The sequence below is a fragment of the Neolamprologus multifasciatus genome, chromosome 22, assembly GCF_963576455.1.
Source record: "Neolamprologus multifasciatus chromosome 22, fNeoMul1.2, whole genome shotgun sequence".
NCBI lineage: Eukaryota > Metazoa > Chordata > Actinopteri > Cichliformes > Cichlidae > Neolamprologus > Neolamprologus multifasciatus.
The window spans coordinates 21,939,865-21,961,194 of NC_140459.1; the positions used below are offsets into that span (position 1 = coordinate 21,939,865).

Consider the following 21,330-nt stretch of genomic DNA (forward strand, 5'->3'; position numbering starts at 1 on the left):
TTGTCAAGGAATCTTACAATTTCATAAAGCAGGCTTTTAAATCTCACAATTTATCAATATATTACCCATATCGCCATCGTGTGGTCAATTATGGGAAGATTTTGTTGAGACCAAGAATTTGCGGTCCTCTGTTCCCCTCCAAGACGCCAGAGGGCGGTAAGATAAGCAGCTGAACAAAAACTGCGTCAAACACCCCCCTAAAACTGTAGGAAAAAATGCGTTTCCTTTCAAAATAAAGTGTATTATCTGGTGTTATACATAAGAGGCTACATTTGTCTGGATATCGGCAACAACAGAGTGTAATTTTAAAGGCTTTTTATTCCTCATTGCACCGTTTTCTTTCGTTTCAATGGTTTACTCGCGAATTTCCCGCAATAAAACTTTTACTTTTAAGTAGGACCGGAAGTTCATGTTTCTATCTCATGACGCTTGATACAGCGAGAGCGACTTAAACAGGCGATTACGGAAATAACTGCTTAGCCCGAATCAAATAAATAAAGGATTAATATCGAGTGCACCACCTGTGTAAGCCCGTAACACCCGTCACAATGTCCAGACAAGCCAACCGGGCAACAGACAGCAAGAAGATGGTAGGCGACTCCCACAGGATTAATGGCAACATAGCAAGCTTAGCTAGCAGGATGCTAACCGTGGCTGTAAGGCTAAATTAACAACTCACTCATGTCTCTGAACTGAGCTACTCGCCAAATTATGCATATTTATCTTGCACGTGTGGCTAGGTACAAGAGGTATATTTGTACGTGTTTAACATTTATTTCACTGTTGATTAATGTCGGGTTTGGCTTTGACAGGAAGTGGAGCTACAAGCTAAGTAGTCTTTTACAAATGACAACAAAACACAAAAACACATTTAAAAGCAATTTCTTAAAGGATTTTTCAGTTGAACGTATATGAATTTACAATTTATTAACTGCGCTGACTAAAACTGTAATATACCTTTCTAAAAACGACGCTAAAACACTATTTTCCAAGCAGGTATTGTAGCTCCTGTGCCGTGACAGGTCATTCGTGTCAGCTGTGGCTCTAATCTTAACAGTTATTTTATGGTAATAGCATTAGATCTGTATAGCTTTTAAAGTTTGGTGTGAAAACTGAAAGATCAGCAATAGAAAAATGTGCCACATATTAATGAAACGTTATTCATCCTAAGCTGGCATTGTAGCATCCCTGGCTGAATGATGGTCTCTTATACTGATGCTTCACAGAGGTTTTATTGGAAATGTTTTTATTGAAATATTCAGTGAAGACACCGTAAGAGCTAGGAGCAAAACAAAACCAGCAATATTAATACATTAATATTAATAACATCAAAGGAAACAAATTTCTCCTGCTCACATATAGCATATACATCAAATTTACATCACTCAATTCATTATATCACCTCACTAACTTACAACTACACATAAAGGTCAAGGTCAAGGTTAACAACATAAACTCTATTAAACAACATTTTGATTCCATGTAACTTATTCCGTTAAAAGAAACATTAACAAACCTTGTGCCACTGTCAGCCAGGTACTAATTGGCAAAGAAAACATACATATTTTACACTTTAAGGCACACTATTTATCATATCCTAAAAGAAACGTTACTAACAGCCCTTTAACGGTTTTGCGCCAGTTTCCTGTTCCAAAATAAAAGCATGGGTTTCAAAATAAAATCGAAGTAACTTTCAAACAAACGTAAAAATATTTACCAAATTTAAAGGTCATTTACAGGCATCAAACGTTAGTTCAGTTCTAGGAGCTGCCCTGGGACGATCTGTTTAACTTCTAAATGCTCAAAAATATCCCATCCCCAAATTATTATTTAACTTAAAACGTTTTATATAGGCTTTGCTTGCTGGTAAAAAGGTTGTCATTTGTCCAGATTTGTGTGGGGCAAACATAACATGTGATCTGTGTGGTTTTTGAGTAGTTTATCTGTTGGTTTTTTGTTTGTTTGTTTTTTAGAACTCGGAGTTGTTCACACTGACTTATGGGGCCCTGGTCACCCAGCTTTGTAAAGACTATGAGAATGATGAGGAGGTCAATAAACAGCTGGATAAGATGTGAGTACTCTTTCAAGCAGGATTTTTCCTGTCTTTGAACGAACCATTTGCTCCTCATACAGTAAAGGCATTTTTTTAAGCACAACAGACAGACAGTTGTGCTTCAATTTGTGACCATTTGAATAACAAACTGTGAATTAAGCTTGAGTCTGGCCAAATCCTCTTTTGGGGCTCACACCCAGCTGTCGTTTGAAAATTGTGTAAATACTGTTAAATGCACTTGCTGTGTGAAGCAAAAAAACATTACTTAATTAGAAACACAGAAGGTAAACTTTTCCATCACTTAAACAGTAACTAGGCACTTTATGAGGTACACCTATTTGCTGCCCTTCAACACAAATTCCTAATCAGCCAATCATATAACACCTCAGTTCATTTAGGTTATCCTGTCTCAAGCTGTTAGGGAGGCAACAGTAACTCAAATAAGCACTTGTTCCCACCAAGGTATGTAGAAGAGCATCTGTGAATACACAGTGTGTCAAACACTGGGATACAGCAGCAGAAGATCACACCAGACGATGAATGAAGTTCAAAACCGCAGCGCTTTTTCTGTGTTAGCTGGCTTGACACAGTCGAAAGCCCCAGTCACCGAAAATGGCCACCACAGTGCTTTTTACCACCTTTCTGTTAAGCTGCGTTTCTGTTCTCCTATGTGAATGATTACATAAAAATAGTGATTTTGCAGGTCATGTGACTCTTTCACACAGAGTATCACCTACTGCAATAAGAGACAGATCCTCAAATGATGATCATAAAATAGTGAAAACAAAATCTATATCAAATATAAAAATATACCAGTAAAATGCAACATTGTCACAAAGAGAATGCTACAATGCTACTGAAGAACATTAATCTTGGGATTTATTTCACACAGTGGTAAATAAACAGTTCCATGTGCTGCTATTTATTTTAAAGGTGACTGCAGCACATTTGAGCTTTGAATCTTTGAACTAGGTCCATTTAAACATTAAAGGTTACTGTTCTGTAGCCTAACAAAGGAGATGTGGAAATCATTTTACTTTGTCAGCAGAGGAAAGTGAAATGAATGTGTTTTGTTCTGGTAGCTGCAATTCCAGCAATTTAAAAGAGATTTGGCACCAAATTAAAAAACATGTGCGAACTTGGTCCATCCAGCTTATTTTAAACTGAAAATTGGAACATAACCTGGTCAGGTCTTCAGCATAAGTTACCACGGTGATTTAGCTAGGTAAAAAGAGAGCCACTTTTGTGACACAGAAAACTGACTTTTAATCTCGTAAAAGCTTGATAAGCTATTAAATAACATGAAGGCATGGATCAGTCCGGCATCAAGCTGGTGATGTAATAATGTGTAGTGTATCCATTAGGGCTGGGTATCGTCACTGATTTCTAGAATCGATTCAATTCCGATTCACAAGGTCCCGAATCGATTCGATCCACGATTCGATTCGATTCAATTCGATTCAATTCGATTTGAATCTGGGAAATTTTGACAGTCAGAAATATTATAATTCAGATCAGTGCATTTACATATTTTTGTATCAATAAAAAGGAAGCTGACACTTTCCAGACTTTATCAAAGGTGTGAGCATCACAGCAGATGCATTTGTGTCAAAGTAGCTGAAGATAAAACACAGAAAAACATGAAGGCGATTTTCCTGGCCTGGGATTTAATAAAAATATTCTGCAGTACATCAAAAACGAAAGAAAACCATTAATCAACACATGAACGTTACCTCTGAAGTTACAGCGGTTTTATTAGAGACACAGTGTTTTGCATTTTGCATAATTTTAAAAAGTTGAAATTTGTTCAATATTGAACGGCAGAAATTAGGTTTTCTTTTCGGAAGTATGTAAAACGGAAAAAAAAAACGTCAGCTGACAGCGCTGTAAACAACGGCAGACTTGTGCGTAACAAGCAAGCGAATAATGAAGAAAACAGACAGACAGGGAGAGACAGAGAGAGAGAGGGAGAGAGAGCTGTGCATGAAGTGTGATTTTAACGTGGTGGAAGCAAAACAGCAAAAGTCAGAGGGAATTCATGACGATGTTTATGTGAAGCGTAGTTTGGATCTTCTTTTGCTGCTGGTTCGGTCAGTATTGAGAGAGATTAAACTAACAGCTTTATGATCAGCGCAAAAAGGGCGTAAACACACAGCGCAGACCCGCGGATCAGAATCAGCGAGCTGTCGGCTTTCAGCCCCGACCGTCAGCTGAGAAAGGCGACATCTCACTGATTCTGATCTGTCGGCAGGTCCGCGCTGTGTGTTTACATCTTTGTGCAGAATCCATGTTCCTGCTCTCATTTACTGTCTCAGCTGTTTGGTGGTTGTTGAAATTTTGTGAGATTTCACCAGAGATTCTGGCATTTCGGGCAAAATAAATTTATATTAAAAAATCGATTCAGGATTTTAATGAATCGATTTTACGTTATCCAAGCCAGAATCGATTTTAATCGATAAATCGATTATAAAAACCCACCCCTAGTATCCATCTTCTGATGGTTGTTTCCAGCAGGATAAAGTACCATGTCCCAAACCTCAGATCATCTCAAACTGATGATCTGAGGTCAAAACAAAGGCACCCTTTGTTTAATTTATAGTTAATAAATTCATGTATGTACCATTAAGTATGTGCTATTATTCAGCCTGTTTAATTTGATACATTAGGAAACATAAACCTGGCTCTTCTGGTAGATAATTCCAAGCCGCTGAAACTTACTATATAACTGTTATGATGTGCAGGTGTGCATCACAAAGCCATAATGCAATAAACACACAATTTATAACATCATACATAATTTTGAACGTATCACAGGAAGTACAATGCTGATGACAAGGTATTGCCGAGTATTCTGTACATGAGTATTTATCTGTATCAAGTTCAGTGCTTCTGTCTCGCATATGTTGAGCCTGTGGTTTTCAATGGATGCTCTCAATCATGCATCCTTTGGGATTTTTGAAGCCTCTCGGGTGACTCTTTATAGCTGACAGCTTCATTATACTCTTTAAGCGTGTTCCTATTTTCAGTTCATAACATAGCTTGACACAAAATGGAGCAGAGACGTAGTCTTATCGGATTTCATTTCTTACACTGCTGCTTCTCCTCTTGTAAGTTCTTTGGATGGGGTCTTTTGAAGAAGCAAATATTTAATATTAAGACAGAAGAATCTTAGGAATGCCAAGCAGGAGACAGTACTCCCCCAGAATAAGATTAAGACAAAATGATTGGTTTCTAACTTCAGAAATTTAAATTATCCTGTCATGCTGACAGACCTTTGGACTGGATGTACTTTGTTTCTCTGGCTGTGCGGTAACCCTGAGGTGTCAGGACAAGGCTTGTCTTACCTGGCCTTAGAAGGCAGTGAATCTGCACTGCCCAATCTGCCAGATGCCATCCAGCTGGTTAGAGACGGACCATGTTAGGATTGGGATGCATCCATTGGCTTCAGACTCTGCTGTTAGGTTAAGTTGTCTGGACTCTTTTATCAGAAATGTCATTATTTGGCAAGTATATGAACCAAAAATATTTTGAAGGATTTGAAGCTGTCTGCCTTGGCTTTACAGTCTGCCGCAGGTTAGCCTGTCATTTCCCCCCTACTACTTTTCCTTTAAAATAAAAAGAAAACATGACTTTGTCTCTTACCCACTTCTCTCTCTCTCTCTCTCTCTGACACTCTGACTTCCACAGGGGTTATAACATTGGTGTGCGTCTGATCGAGGACTTCCTGGCACGCTCAAGCATCGGCAGGTGTCAGGATTTCCGAGAAACAGCCGATGTCATTGCTAAGGTAACTGGAAGGTTCCAGGCCAATCAGAGCATGACCATGGACTTCTCCCAAGATAGACAGAGGGACATAGGAGAGGGAGGAAGGGACAGATTAGAGGGAACATTTCTAATAAAACACCCTAACACAGGATGGGTGAAAGAGTGTCAGGATAAGGGTAAGGGGTAAGTAGACAAGAAAAGCTTAAAATACAGAATGAAGCATATTTCTAAACTTTATGCTAAAATCACATTCGTGTGAGTGTGTGGAAATGATCCGGTGTGAAATGTGATGCAAATTCAGTGATGCATATCTGGTTTGCCATCTTTGGACTTTTATTTTGAAAGAGAACCTGTTAAGCTTTTCCTTATTTTCTCTAACATACTTGCTGTTGCTATCATAGATGCTCACATTTGTCATGGCCAAAGTAACAAGTTACAAGTAATCCCTATAAACCAAAGGCTCTAAATACTGGCTGTGAGCACAGAAACCACACCCACCTGCTATTCAAACTTTCTGGTAGTGAGGGGCAGCCAATTAGAAGGTTACAGGCCTTAAAACGAACAGTTTATTTATTTATTTATTGTTCGTGTAGTAAATGTAGTGATGTGCTTTACCAAGGCCCAGTATAAGAAAAATAAGAATTATTTTCAAATGTGAATCATGTGTAGTTGTTAAAATAGCTGGAAGTTAACAAAATGGGTCTCTGTTCAGCTTTGGCAACAGGGCTGCATAACTGAGTTTGGTTTTATGCTAAGTCACCTGGCTGTCAGTTTTTCCATATGACTTCCTTATGACAAACGGACACAGACAGACAGACCAGGAAGGCGGCTCTCGGGCTGCACGTTGAGCCCCTTCAGTTGCTTTCGAGGTGTTACATCTGCGTGCAAAGGGAGTCATTCCACAGATGTAACAACACTCCAGCTCAGGGACCTGGCTCGTGGTCATGAAGAGAGAGGTCAGGTCTGTAAATGGAGGACCACTATGGGACAGCGGTTTGGAAGGTGCAGTGAATGACTGCTTCAGGATATCTCGTGACCTCTAGCTAAACTCTGAAATCACCTCAGCAATTCTTCAGTTAAATAGACACAGAAGAGGTCTGTTATGTGGTCACAACAGATTTTCTACAGCTGTGGATCATATTTTCATTATTATTCTGTGGCTAGTGATGTTTAAAAACTGGAATAAGGACAGCAAACATTTTACATGAGTGCAAATCTGCCCAGGGCAGCTTAATGTTGGAATTATTTGGAGCCGTGCAACTGGGATTTTGTTTGCTCCATTGAAATTTTATTTGTCAGAAAATGAGAAAGCCTGCCGTTCCCTCTATGAAAAAGTGATAAAGAAGAACAAAAGCCCAAAAAACTGATGACTTTATCAGAAAATATTTGTAAATGATTAACGTTTTTTTTTTTCCTTTTTTCTCCTCTGTTGTTAATATTGGGGTCTCCATTAGGTTGCTTTTAAAATGTACCTAGGAATCACCCCAAGCGTGACCAACTGGAGCCCAGCAGGAGATGAGTTTTCCCTTATCCTCGAGAATAATCCACTGGTAGACTTTGTGGAGTTGCCAGATAACCACAGCACACTCATCTACTCCAACCTTCTGTGCGGCGTCCTCAGAGGAGCCCTGGAGATGGTAAGATAAACCTCAGAAGTTTTAAGGTTTATTTTGGATTTCCTCTAATCCACACAAGCTCAAACATATACATCCACCAATATTTGGTTAAATGTCTCTTAGCAACTTGCAAGATGCTTTTTTTTTTTAATCCATCACCAAGATTCTGACATAATTCTGGCTGGATATTTGACCACTCTTATTGGGAAAATTGGTAGTTTATTTAAATTGGTTGGTTTTCTGGCACAGACTTGGCTTTTAAGTGTAGTCCACAAATTTCCATTAGGGTTAATGGTAAATGGACTGATTCTTATATAGCGCTTTCCTACTCTCCCAAAGTACTCAAAGCGCTGATTACAACAAGCCACATTCACCCAATCACACCCATTCTCACGAGCACTTTCTCTACAAGTAGTGCTTTCTAACTACATTCACACACATTCATACTCCGATGGATGCATCGGTTAGTATCTTGCCCAAGGATACTTGACATGCAGACTGGAGGAGCCAGGAATTGAACCACCAACCTTCCGACCTGTAGGTGACCTGCTCTACCTCCTGAGCTACAGCCCCCCCAGGGCGGAGTTTTGGGAAGTTTTCAGAATGTTAATGTTGACCAGCTTTATCCATTCCAAAACCAGTTTTGTTGTGTGTTTGGGATCATTGTCTTGTTGAACACCCAAATGTGTCCAAGCTTCAACAGTCAAGCTTTTGATTCTAGGTGAAATAGAAAAATTTCGAGATAGTTGTCCTACTTCACTCGTGCATGATGCTTCCTGGGGGAAAAGCCCAAGAGCTTTTTTTTTTTAATTTTTTTTTTGCTGCCAACACCATACTTGAGAGTAGGCACCGTGCTCTTAGTTTTGAAAGCCTAACACTTCTCTTGTCATTGTGGCCACATAGCTCAAACTTTGTCTTATCTCACATTATACTTTTCTTCCGAAAGCTGCTTCATTTTGGAGCAGGTGCTTCTTTCCTGGTCAGCACCTTGTCAATCCATGACAATGTAAAACTTGCTGTGGACATAAAACCTGATGAACATTCATGCCCATGATGAGTGTATACGACTTCTGACCACAACTTTAATAGTGGAAAATGAACAAATGAGGATAAAAGGCTGTCTTCCTTTTTGTTTTTTAAAACAAAATCTTTATGAATGTGGTTTAGGTCCAGATGGCGGTGGATGTGAAATTTGCCCAGGACACTCTGAGAGGGGACAGTGTGACAGAAATCCGCATGAAGTTCATTAAGAGGATTGAAGAAAACCTGCCTGCGGGAGACGAGTGATGGAAACGCAGAGATCACCTGCATCCCACAGAGGGAGGACTGATTTAAACACAGAACACTTTCACACTTTAAAAGATGAACACGATTCACACCATCAGACCGCATGCTTAACTTTAACAGGATGGTTACTTTTCTGGCAACATAACATCTCTACGAGTCGATGTGAGCATAAGAGGCTGATGGATGATTCACTAAAAATACCTGAATCGACTCGTAGCTTCAGTTTGACCATTTATTTGTTACTAACCCATGTTTAAAGACTCTCATTGACGTCTTTTTCTCATGAATAAAGTGTTTCGTTTATTTTTGTTCGGCACAAGGCGAGTAAGTCTTATGCCAAGTTTTTTTTGTTTTGTTTGGGTTTTTTTTGTCTATTATCATCTTTGTTTTTTGTTTTTAATGAAATCACACTTTATTGCTGCCAATTATTTGGCATGTTAATTTATGATGATGTTCAGTAAAAGTGACATATTTGATGTGGTGCTTTTCTCATCCATTTATGAGATTTGAAACCTTCTAACATGCCTGCTTGGGGACCTTGAACACTTAAAACCAAGCTCTTTCTTACACAAACACACTAAATGTTTCAGTGTACTGTGGAAGTTATTTCTTTGGAGCTGCTCTGCAAAGGCAAACAATAACCGACCTTAATTTCTCTCTTATGTTTGTTCAGGGCCCATAGAAGCAATTTGCATGGGTGCAGAAAAGTCACCAGTTGGGTCTGTCACACCTGTGAATAGCTCCCTTACAAGTAATGAACAGAACCTCTGTCAGGCATGCTGCACACCTCATCAATAACTTAAAACACAGGCGGCCATTCATGAGATGTAGCACATGCACACACACACACAATCCATCTGTGGTTCCACATTTGAAAGGAAGGGAAAAAAAATCTGGTCTGGATATAATGAGAACATTAGCAATATTTTCTTAATTCCTCATTTTTATTTATTTTTTTTATTGTGTAACAGAACAGCAAGAGTACCAAACTCACGAGTCTGCTGAAAGCACTTAGAGAAGGAGATTGTCAGATAGGGATTTCCTTTTGGAGAAATCTGTCAGCCATTAGCTGCTGGAAACCTCGAGGCCCTACACATTCTTATTTTATAGCTACTAGTGCTATTACATGAACCCATGACAAATTCTGTTGACTTGAGGTCAATTCTCCAAACAGCCACAAGAGGTTGCTGTGTACATTAGCTTTCCTCTGCGGGCACTCTGGGAGTTCCAGTGTTAAACAATGTATATCTATCTTTTTTTTTTCCTGCCAAAGGTGGATATATTGCGGTGTGGGGGTGTACATTCCCTTACTTGTGGGAGTACTGGCTGGATCTGCAAGAAAACGTAAATAATAAGGCTCTACTTTTTTTCAGATGGTGCCAATAGCTTTGATCTGGCTCGAGATGAGAGAAACATTGACAACATACAGTCAACTCTGTACTTTATAAGATGTATTATGGAGGGATTTCTCATTATTATGCATTGTCTGAAGCATCTGCCTACTCCCGTCTGGGGTAGCGCTCATTTAAAAGGATAAAGAATGGAAAGCGGAGGCACCACAAGGGCCAACAATAAACTCGGCAGGCCATTAGGCGAGCGCTCAACACATTACGCGCGCGTATCTATGCACCCTGTAGGCCTGTCATGTGGATGTTGGATGTAGAGTATTTCAGGAAATCTATTTTTTGGGTGGTTGTGTGCAGAAGCTTAATGTAAATGACTTGGCAGCTTTGGAACTGGACCTGAGGGATGCGTAGACAGCTGGGTTTGTGTACTTGTGAAAACCGGTATCCCTCTGCCATATGCTTGCAGGAATTTACCTTGACAAATGCATACACACATGCTGGTCACGGAGCCCAAAGCGAGGATGAATTTATTACCGCCGCAGCACTCTCGCGTCGGTGTTAATGCTTTCTAGAAGGACCGATCATGCAAACAGTCGACTGTTTCTCGGCTCTTGTTGAGAGCTTTGTGTTGATTGTTTTCACAGTTTTACCCATTAAGCAAGAAAGTATGAAGACTAACTCTGCTTATAACCTGAGCATCTGGGATTTCTATTCCCTCTGCAGGACTGCAGATGGTGTCACAGAAGAGAGAGAGAGGGAGAGAGAGAGAGAGAAAAAATAGTTGTTTGAGGCACTTAAGACTCATCGAGCCACGAGGAACTTCTTTGAAGATGCTATTCATATTTACTCCCCTTCTCTCTGTCTCATAGTTTCAAACAGTCTAAGATGCTTCCTAACATGCAGGCAGTTTGTTCTCCGTCTCCCACAAGCAGACGTGCTGCCATTTAAAAAATATTTATTAATATTATTTATTGCAGCTGCCTATATTTTTCAGAAAACTTTATTAGGACAGACCTGGAATACAAGTAGCAAATGTTACGGGCCTGAGACAGCGTGCGCTGATCTGCTTTAAGCCAGCTAAATGTTTCCATGTGGCCTTTATGGGAAACAAATGGTGAAAGGCACGCTGTGACAGTAAAGCCCAGCACACAGCCTGGTAATGGACCTGCGCTTATTGAATACCGCATCCCTTTCTTCTACCTCCACTCCATCTATTTCCAACCCCATCCTCTCAACGTTTAGCCCCCCCCTCCCTTTCCTTTTTCCCTCTGACTTTCACAATGTTTCCATTATTCAACCTGTTTACTTTGCAGTTTTTGGGAATGTCCTGTATCTGCTGGGAATCGTGCTGCCTCACAGGTGAAGTAAAGGCTGGCCGAAGATTCAGTCACCCAGGGTTTTCAGAGGTTTCCACAATATGTGTGTGTGTGTGTTTTGCAGCTAGTCAGTGAGAACAGCTGAGATGAAAGCAGTACGGACAGCACTTCATAAAAGGAGAAAATGCAGTGAGTCAGCATACAAGTGGATTCATGGTAAATTAAAACCCTGACTTACTGAAAAATGCTCCTGGGCAGTGAAGCAGAAGTGGCTGATTTAATGAGCGTGCACACCTGAAAAGATGCTCTCACCAGTACAGGAGTTATTCATAGGAACGTCCCTTGTCTGTAAAACACACCTCCTTGTTGCTCCGTGCGAATTTTAGTGGTTTGAGGGGATGTTCGATTGGGATTTATGCGCATAAACACCTCAGTAAATAAATGTGGATGTGGTTTTGAGAGGTAATTATAAGTTGATTTGGTATTCAGTCGCAGCATGTACCCACCGAGATCTGCTACAGCATCTGCAAGCCATTTGGAATATGATTCATTACCCACTTCCAGACAAACTGTTGAGCACTTCCTATAAATCTAATAACTCATGCTTCGCTCAGTCATCTACCATGGGTTGTACATCCAATAGAAAGTGAGAAGTTATTAGGCTTCCCAAAGTAATGTTTGGGTCATTAAGTGTGCTGGCAGGGAAAGAGAAACTAAACTAGTAACAAAACCCCTCAATTTCCAACAATAAAAACAGAGATCGGCACCAGGTAACCCACACAATGAATTCCTGGATCGCCAGTGCTCCGGGAAAGTTGTGTTTCTGTCTTTTCAACAGGAAGACATGTCAGGTTGAAGTTGGCTCTTTTGTGTATCAGCAGCGGCCTGGCTGGTTCCAGAGAGGGTTTCAGGCGGGCCTTGGACAATTCCAAGCTATTTAATGCTTTGTTTTTAGTTTTTCCTTCTTCCCTTTCTTCCAGGCTTTTTGGATAGGAGCTGCTAAGCTGCCTTCACTCTGCTTCCAATTTCCTCCTGCTCTTTTGTTCTTCCTCTTTTCTCCGGAATCTTATGAAGTGGAGTTTTTTTTAGACGTTCCTGATGACACAGGTTTTACCCAATCCAGATCCTTTTTATCTTTGGCCCTTATTTTCCCACAATATTCCTCAGCTCTTGTCTTGTTTTTCTCCCTCTTTTCTTCCCTTTTTCTTGACCCCGCAGCCGCTCGAGCTGGAGTTTATGTAACAGCGGCAGAACTTTCCAGTTTGGAACAGCCTCACTTCAAGATAGAGCAAGGAGAATGAGAGAGAGAGAAAGAGCAAAAAGGAAAAGAAAAAGTGGTGTGTGTAATTTTACACTGGCTAGCCTGAGGGCAAACAGCACCTTAGCTAACACTTTAAGACATTATTCCTCCAAATTCATATATGTAAGCGCTCTATGAGTCTCTGGGGCAGTAACAAATAATTTCAGTTGAAAAGCTGGAATGTGAAAGTCCTGGTTTGCCCTGGTTTGACTAAAATCAAACCAGGCTTCCCTCCCAGAGCGTAGGACTGCCTAGAGGCTGCAGACCAGCTGCACTGGACGGGATGTCACTGCTCATTGCTGCCAAGCATGAGCTGACCGTGTGTGTGTGTGTGTGTGTGTGTGTGTGTCACTTTAATATTTTGAGTGACAAAACAGACTGTACACTAATTAGGGCAGCTTACTTCAAATGAGTCAAGCTGGCCATCTATCTACATTTCATAGTACGATATCCATGCATAAATCCAGACACCAGCTCTAGGATTTATATCTTCAGCAAAACATTTATTTCCCTCTGATTTTAAGCAATTGTTTTATACAAATGATTATGATTAGAAGGGCTCTGGATAGTCTCATTGTAGAGGCTAAACATTTTCATGCCTGAAAAACCGACTCTCTGTTCAAATACACTGGAATTTGAGGCTCACCTGACCAATAACATGATGTGGCAATATATAGTATGATTCTATTTAAATGTTGAGTGCATTTTATGGAAATGTTAAAAAAACAATGAAAAAGTAATGGCAAATGATGCTATATAGTAGCAAATATTGTATTTTGATCAAAGCTTGGACAGTTTATGTTTGACATTGTAACGTGTCTTGAAGTTAATTAATGACACGTCTCAGAGGTCAGTGTTGCCTTCTTGGATAAAATGCAGCCACCATTTTATAATTTCATCCATCCAAATTTAAAACAAATAAACAAACAAAGCAAAACAAAACACAGGTTATAAAGTCAAAATAAGTCAGCCCATTAAATGACTTCTTCGTGTTAAAAACAAGCTAACAAGCTAACAAATGATTTAGCCATGGATGTATTTTCATTGTAAAGGTTAATATTAGGTGAGTAGTGTGTTTACATTTTCTTTATCTTTTATGCTGAAAATGTTACGCATAGGTGTATAGTTAGTGCTATATAGTTATTGTCGTATAGTTAGTGTTATCTGCAAATTACCACCATCTTCTATATCTGAAAAAACTGTAGCTGTTAGAACTGCTCTCTACAGCAGTGGTTCCCAACCTTTTTTGCGCCACGGACCGGTTTATGCCCGACAATATTTTCATGGACCGGCCTTTAAGGTGTCGTGGATAAATACAACAAAATAAAACTAGTACCGGTACCGAAAAAAAGAAAATTTATTCAAACACACGTGAAAAGACCAAGGAAAACCGAGTAAACGATAAAAACGATAACAAAATAACGCTGAAAACCGATAAAAACCCGGAAAACTATACATTTCACACCTGAGCCTCAACTCTCGCGGCCCGGTACCAAACGACTTACGGACCGGTACCGGTCCGAGGCCCGGGGGTTGGGGACCGCTGCTCTACAGATTCAAATTTGATCTTTGTTACTCACATTTGAACACCTTTGTAATTTTTTTAAAAAAATCTTAATTTACAATACTGATCTTCGCTTTTCTGGGAAATTACTACCTAGGTATCCCAGTAGCTTTATGACACTATGTACATTGAGCTAAATGCTAACACGGAAACTGACGTTGAACTGATTTCTGCTAGAATGCTCACTAACATCCATCCAACAGACAATATTTAATCGTGGTCACTGTCTTATTTTAAAATGTTAGATAGTTGTTATTTCAGCTAAAATATTGTAGCGGGTCAGGGCTGTTTTGGGTTTTGTTTGACAGCTGTGTTCTGTTGTTTCAGGCGGCAGCATTATGTTGCCATGGTTACCATGTGACACGCTCTCTCTGCAACTGTGTGTTTTTCTGGTGAAAAAGCACCTTTTTGTTGTTACGCTAGAGCTGAACTAGCTATCCGGTCGTTAAGTGATGACGTGACGAATCCTACTTCCGGGCCTAAAGTAGTCTGCGTTTAATTTGGCTTTTGTGTTGTTAACATGTTTAATGTTATGTATTTTCTTCTATTTAATCTCAAAAAACAGTCAGTGATCACTGTTGACCTCCCTCGACTTTTATTACCGCTAATCATTTATTTAAGCTCAGTTTTTAAAACCCTAGTATGTAACTACAGCCCAGCCCATGCAGCAGTATATGAATGACTAACCTCTTATTGTGGATGGATTATCTCAGTTGTTCTCCTGGCTGAAGTTTGGTCCTTTTACAGCATCCTGCCATGCGATTACATTTGTTCCTGACCACCAAGAACACTCACGTTAACTTTTATCGAGTGGAAAAAAAGTTAGCTTGTTTATATTATGCTAACATAGCTGTGTCACTAGCGGTCACGTAGCACATCATTATATACCAGCTAGCCAAACTTCAGTAACCCTACAAACGTCACTGCTGTTTAGTTTTCTGTCTTCATTTATGTTGAAAGTGATAACAGAGCTGTACGTTTTAATTTGTTTCCAAAAACCCGCAGTCAGGACATGCTATATTGTATTTAGATAGAAGCTAGCGAGCTAACTTCCTGCTAACTTCTAACTCCGTTAAATGTCATAAATTTCGTTTTCATGGATGCCTGGATGGTAAACTCAATTGTTACACCTGGTAGAGCAGAACGCTGATCATTTTATTAAAGATGAAAGACTTTAGACAGTTTTTCAACTCTCAGTAATGCCATAGTGATCATTTGATATATGGACCTGCAGTGGAGTTTAGGCCCAGACACGGCTAGTGACGTCAGACTTAACGACCGGATAGAGAGTATAAAGGATGGATATGGCTACTGTGACATCACTGATCGGTTTCTAAAGCCCGGTTTTGAAGCCAACATTGCATCACTGTAAATGTCTGTTTAGTCAGAATGTGGTTTTACCATAGATAATCCTCATTTTAGTAACATTGTATGACCAAGATTTACAAAATGACCTTAATTTGGACTCAAGTCAAGTCAAAACACTGTTCTACCATAAAGTTTTAAGCAGAAATCTTTTTAGACAACAGCTATTGCCATCTAGTGATTTTCAGGTAGAATGCAGTTTTCACTAGAAGGCACTTTCACATTGGCTTCATTTTTGCCCTGCATAGGCTACGTCCATCTTTCTCATGTGATGTCATGTGCACAATGCTCAACAGCTGTCTGCCATATTGGATGTGATACAACCACAGGTTGTATTCCCCTCTCAGTAATTGCTTTGGTTTCTAGTGGATTGCCACATTTGCTTGTAGTAAAGTTGTGCCTCAGCATTGCAACCAACATGTTTCAAAAGGTGCAACTTTTACTTTGAAGGCAAACAGTCTCAATTTCAGTTTCATTAGTGTTCGTAGACAAGTCCATCACTTTCAACCAACTTCAAGAATTTGTTCTATAATAGTGTGACGTGGGTGTGGTCTCTGGCCAGCTGCAGAGGAGGGGTGACACAGTGAGCTCCCGGGGCGGCGCAGGGGCGGGGTGAACAGGTGTGCTGGGATCTGACAGTGATTGTGTGTCTTTATATGTTGGCAGTGACAGTCGGAGGAGGAGCGGACGTGACAGCAGAGAGAGAGCGGGAGTGTCTGTGTCCCAGTCAATAAAACCACAGCATCAAATAAAAGTTCTGCTGTCAACATATTCGCTCCAGCATATGTTTCTTGGGTCCAACGTTACACATAGTTAACTCAACATTTGTAGTGTAAATGAACTTATATAAGATAAGATATAATGAGGTTTAATAATCATTTTGGAACATCAACCTTTTGTCATGAATGACAAGACCAGACTATTGTTCACGTTGTCACTATTAGTATTATTTTCATCAGGTGTAGTGTTACTGTGTCCCATTACTGCTGGAGTCTGTGATGATGTGTCTCTCCAACTGTAAAGTCTTCAAAGTCTTTCTATTGTTGCCAAGTTGAAGACCTCTTGTTCACCTGCTGGGCAGACACACAAAGGCCTCGGAGTGATGAGCCATTTATGTAATGGACCATTTTTATCAGACAGAGGGTTCCTCTTTGGCGATCCATAATGGAAATCAGAGATAAAACGAGGTTAGAAACACAATAGAATTAAAATTGCATGAGAAGAGTGCAGAACAGTCCATTAGTACAGTGTTTTCAGTGCAGGAAATGAGTCATATTTCTACATGTATAGATGCCTGATCTTTTTCCCCTTCATATATAACACATGCATACATATATTTGGGATGCTGTCAGTGTATTCTCTGATGGCAATGTGCTTGCCAGACATGTGTAACTTAAAGTTCAACCTCCTCATTTCCTTGTTCATGTCATTCAGTAATGTGAGCAGCGTGCCAAAATCTCTTCTTAATTTTTTATGGTCTTCAAAACATTCTGTGTGCACATGCACACATGCGTACTGTGGAGGATATATCTTTACACACATTCATATGTACATCTGCTTCACCTGTGTGCCGTCCTTTGTGATTTCCTTGCTTAGTTGCTGAAAGGACCCGCTGCGGGCCACATCCTTTTTTCAATTAGCTTGCCCAAGTTAGGCTCAGTGGCACATAGATCTACTGTAAATCTGACCTGCAACATCCTGCTCCAAAGGGATACATGGAGCAAGTAAAAAGGAAGGGAGTTCTCCAAAGCTGTGTAGCATTTTGTTGGATTGTTTCCAGGCCTCTCATGAGCCAGGTCAGCGTCTGGCCCCACCAACTGTCAGAATCCTCATCAGTTATCCGGTTAAAGGAATGTCACATGCTTTGAAAAAGGAAAAAAATAGACACACATGTCTGAGTGGATGTTACAACCACAGATTAAGCAGCAAACAACCCCACATGGAGCCATTAAATGTTTCTTCTACGGACAGACTCTACCAGAAGCCTGCCTCATGTCAGCAGAGGGGTTTTATTGTTTTCAGTAAACAGAGGGCAGTTGATTGTCATCAACTGAGATTCTCTCTGTGTTTGTTGTAGTATTTCCAGCCACCATCATTTGAGCACACTGTGGTTTCATGTTCCACTGTTACAATGAACCTCTTATGTTGCTAATGTGTTGTGAGACCAGATAATTATTTCCCATTTCCTCTCTTTTAATCCTATCAAAGTGTTTCTTTGATTTAGACATTAAACCATAATAATTTAAACCAAAACTGTATTCCACAGAAACAAAAGACAATGTAACAAAATCACATAAACAGTCTGTTTTCAGAATACCACATTTGGTTTCTTTTGCACTCAAGTTGCGGCACACACCACTGAGACATTTTTAGTGGACATAAAAGCCAGTGGGGCTGAGTAAATGAGACCTGGATGTCCTTGGAGATGTGCCTTGGAAGGCAAAAGAATGACTTGTGAATGTGAAGGGATATCTAACATTCAAAATCCCTCCCACCGGTTCTATCTACTTCTTGGCAGATGTGAATGAGCACAAATAGATGACGCTGTGAGAAAAATTAGGAAGTGGATCGTCCAAGACGAAAGTGATGACACGCTCTTTCAAGCAGTCCGGTTATTTGGCATGAGTAACTAGATCATGGCTTTGTCCACATGACAGCAAATCCAGAACTTTTTCCGAAGAAGCAAATATTCTCACCACAAATCAATACATGAGTGCAGCACACTGTGAGCAAGGCTCGTGTACTAAGAAGACTGAGCGGAAATATGAAATTTCAGGTCTACTTGGTAGTAATGGAAATCTAGGTTTGATTGATGAACAGCAAAATGTACTCTAACAAACATGTGAGGCCAGGAGCTCTAACCAGTCAGATGACGACACCTCTACCATGAACCATGCTCTGGAAGGGGTCGACCTGGAAATGAAGCTCAAAGAGTGGACTGTTCAGAGACATAACCCCCATTCACACCCAGCTCCGGTACAACGTGGTCTGGAACAACTTTACAACCTGTGGGGGTTCTCAGCCTCCAAAAATATGTCACTGATTTGCACACGCAGACACACACACACACACACACACCTGTGCATGGTTCACCAACCTCTGACATGTGCTGAGAGGAAGGTGGGGCCACAGTCAAAGTGGGATACTTAAGACATCATGACATCATCGGGCCAGGTGATGGAGTGCTGTGTCAGGCTTTGTTTGGTTTTCCAGCTCTAACCATATATGCAATAATACAGACTCTGAGAAAACATGTCAGTGGAGGATATAACTGAGACCGGCACATGAGAGAGGGAAAAAAACAAAACAAAACATAAAATAACAATTCAGGACATGAATGTGTTCGGAAGAAATCTGGGGTTGAACATAGCTGTAATTATTTAGCAACAAGGTGCCGTCAGTTTCATTTCCCGCATCTTCTTCACACCCCAGTGACCCATGAGCAACATCTGGCGAAAATACTGACACAGTGGGTCTTATGACACATGAGGCTCCTCTCAACATCTTTATACTCAACATAATGTGCTATACATTGAGTGTAGACCCCAGTATACCCAGAAGCTACAGTTGCTTAAATATGCAATGTTTAGAATTTAGTAACATCTACTGGCGAGGCTGCAGATTACAACCAGCTGAATATATGTAGGAAGAAAAAACAAAAACAGAAACACTAAAGGGGCTCTGACTGACTCTCAGTAAAAGTTATTTTCAAATGTTTAAGCACTATGAAAACATATTTATGAAACCTTTCTCCTAGTATTCGGTGCAACTCAAGTTCTGCAACTTACACAGATGAAGTTTTGAAAAAGTTACCTGATTTATTGGCGACTTCAAGGTTGTCTCCTTCTACACCTCTAGACCTCTTCAAATGCAATTTTTAATATCCTGTAAATGTGTGTCACTAATATGTGTTGGATGTCCTTCAGCGTTTCAAAATGACAAACCTTTAACTAGAATTTATTTTTGGTGGAAGTAGACACATGTTACAAGGACCCAACTTTGGTGAGCAGGGCAGATGGGGTGCAATACTGGTACATGCCAAACTTAAGACTGGTTTGCTCTGAGTGTCCTCAGTCAGACACCTCAGGACTTTACAGTAGAGCTCCACCATGGCAAACTTAACCTGGGGGTTGAATTTACTGGCCCATGATTAATGTTTTTTTTCTTCCTTTTTAAGCATTTGTCACAAAGTATATTGCTCAGTTTGTGATGAATTACAAGCAACTTTATTCAGATGGTTTGTGTAGAGTTAACAGAAACGGTGTAGTAGAATTTGCCTAAATCGTAGAACACATTTATGATTGGTGTACAGACCTTCCAGAAAGACTGGTGGGACTGGTGATGGAAACAGTAACAGATGGATTGATGAAGGGCTTGTGAAAAGCAATGATAGAAGAGAGTTGGCATGGTCTGTGACTAGTATTTATTGCTACTGTGATGAAAATAATAAAATTATTCTAGTCAGTAGTCAGTGGTGCAAGGTGTGGACCCAGCAAGGAAAGAATGACACACATAGTGGAGGGTTCCATGAAGTGTGAGTCATTCATTAGCACCTCTTTATAGACTTGTGTACCTCGTTTAAAAAAGGTACACTGCATCCTAAAATAGAAGCAAGAATTAACATGCTTGGAAAACTCCATCTGATGTTTCCATCTGCACATTTTGGCCACTAATGGAAGTGTGTGACGTGTTCAAAACCAAAATGATGTGTGCAGAGTCACATCACACCACACCACCTCTGAATCCACCCTCACTTCTGGTGTTCGAAAGGCCAAGCAATAGAGAATGACTTTAATTTCCCAAAGATGATGAAAACGCCTTCAGTTTTCCTCACATACTGGAGGCCTGTGGGCTTTGAGTTTTCTGTATAATGCAACCTTGGGTTTCTTGAAAGGTGCTATATATATTATATTATGAGTTAGCTAGCAAAAGTTTCAGAACAAACATGCAGACACACTACGATCTTTATAGTGATGATTTATTTAGATCATTTGATGTATGTCTTAGCCATCGTAAACTTTCTGTACGCAAATAGTCACAACCCCATGTTGGGAATATTGTAGGGTGTTAACAGCGTTTCCCATCTGATGTTTCCGTTTTGGGCCACCAGGAGACTGAGGTGTGACGAATGTCCATGCCTGTAGGAAAAGGAAGTAGGATGCAGTTGTGTGACCTGTCTACCAGGGATAGGAAATGTAAGTCGTCATCTGGGGCCGGCTTAGGTCATCTCTGTCTGATTTACCTCACAATAGCACCTGATCAGTGCAGCGTGTTGAATTTTGATAGGGCATCATGCATTGAGATTAGATTGAATCTAAACTAAGGAAAATTCAGAAATTTTAGCATAAAGAAGAGCATAAAGAGACAAGGAATAATAAACTATGGGAGAGGGGCCAAAAAGCTAATGACATGCAGTGGTGGTATATAAACATATAAGGAGTGAAAAGAGGGGGAGTGGAGAAGAAATGCTCAGCAAATCACAGGATGTTCCCCAACAACTTGAGCCTATAGCAACATAACTGAGGGATATTTCAGCATCGCCTGATCCAGCTAGAAAAGCCTTTGTCTTACATCTTAATCATTGAAATTCTGGGACCTACAACTAAGCCTGCAGTCTGGGAGTGATGTGCTCTCTGGGGATAACATGTCACTGTGATCAGAAGATATAATCAGAACAACCTAGACATGATCAAGACCATCATTTTTTGCTGGTTTTGG

The 21,330-nt window shown here is 40.2% G+C and overlaps 1 protein-coding gene across 2 annotated transcripts; it reads left to right on the forward strand.

Annotated features, from left to right (window-relative positions):
• The first annotated feature begins 405 nt into the window (after positions 1 to 405).
• Positions 406 to 10,822, forward strand: trappc3 (trafficking protein particle complex subunit 3). 2 transcript variants are annotated; one of them, XM_085149539.1, is made up of 5 exons: positions 406 to 656; positions 1,974 to 2,071; positions 5,741 to 5,840; positions 7,273 to 7,455; positions 8,602 to 10,822. In XM_085149539.1, exons 1-5 carry the CDS (start codon positions 549 to 551, stop codon positions 8,719 to 8,721), a joined length of 609 nt encoding a protein of 202 aa, XP_085005665.1. In that variant the 5' UTR covers positions 406 to 548; the 3' UTR covers positions 8,722 to 10,822. The 2 variants fall into 2 exon arrangements, with proteins under 2 accessions (XP_085005665.1, XP_085005666.1); XM_085149540.1 differs by having other exon boundaries at positions 408 to 590.
• The last annotated feature ends 10,508 nt before the right edge of the window (positions 10,823 to 21,330 follow it).

Bases quoted from the DNA above. Each gene is read 5' to 3' on its own strand.
- trappc3 (XM_085149539.1), top strand. From the start codon at position 549: ATGTCCAGACAAGCCAACCGGGCAACAGACAGCAAGAAGATGGTAGGC. The intron at 657-1,973 runs GTAAGGCTAAAT...TTTGTTTTTTAG, and splicing joins GCAGGATGCTAACCGTGGCT to AACTCGGAGTTGTTCACACT. The intron at 7,456-8,601 runs GTAAGATAAACC...AATGTGGTTTAG, and splicing joins TCAGAGGAGCCCTGGAGATG to GTCCAGATGGCGGTGGATGT.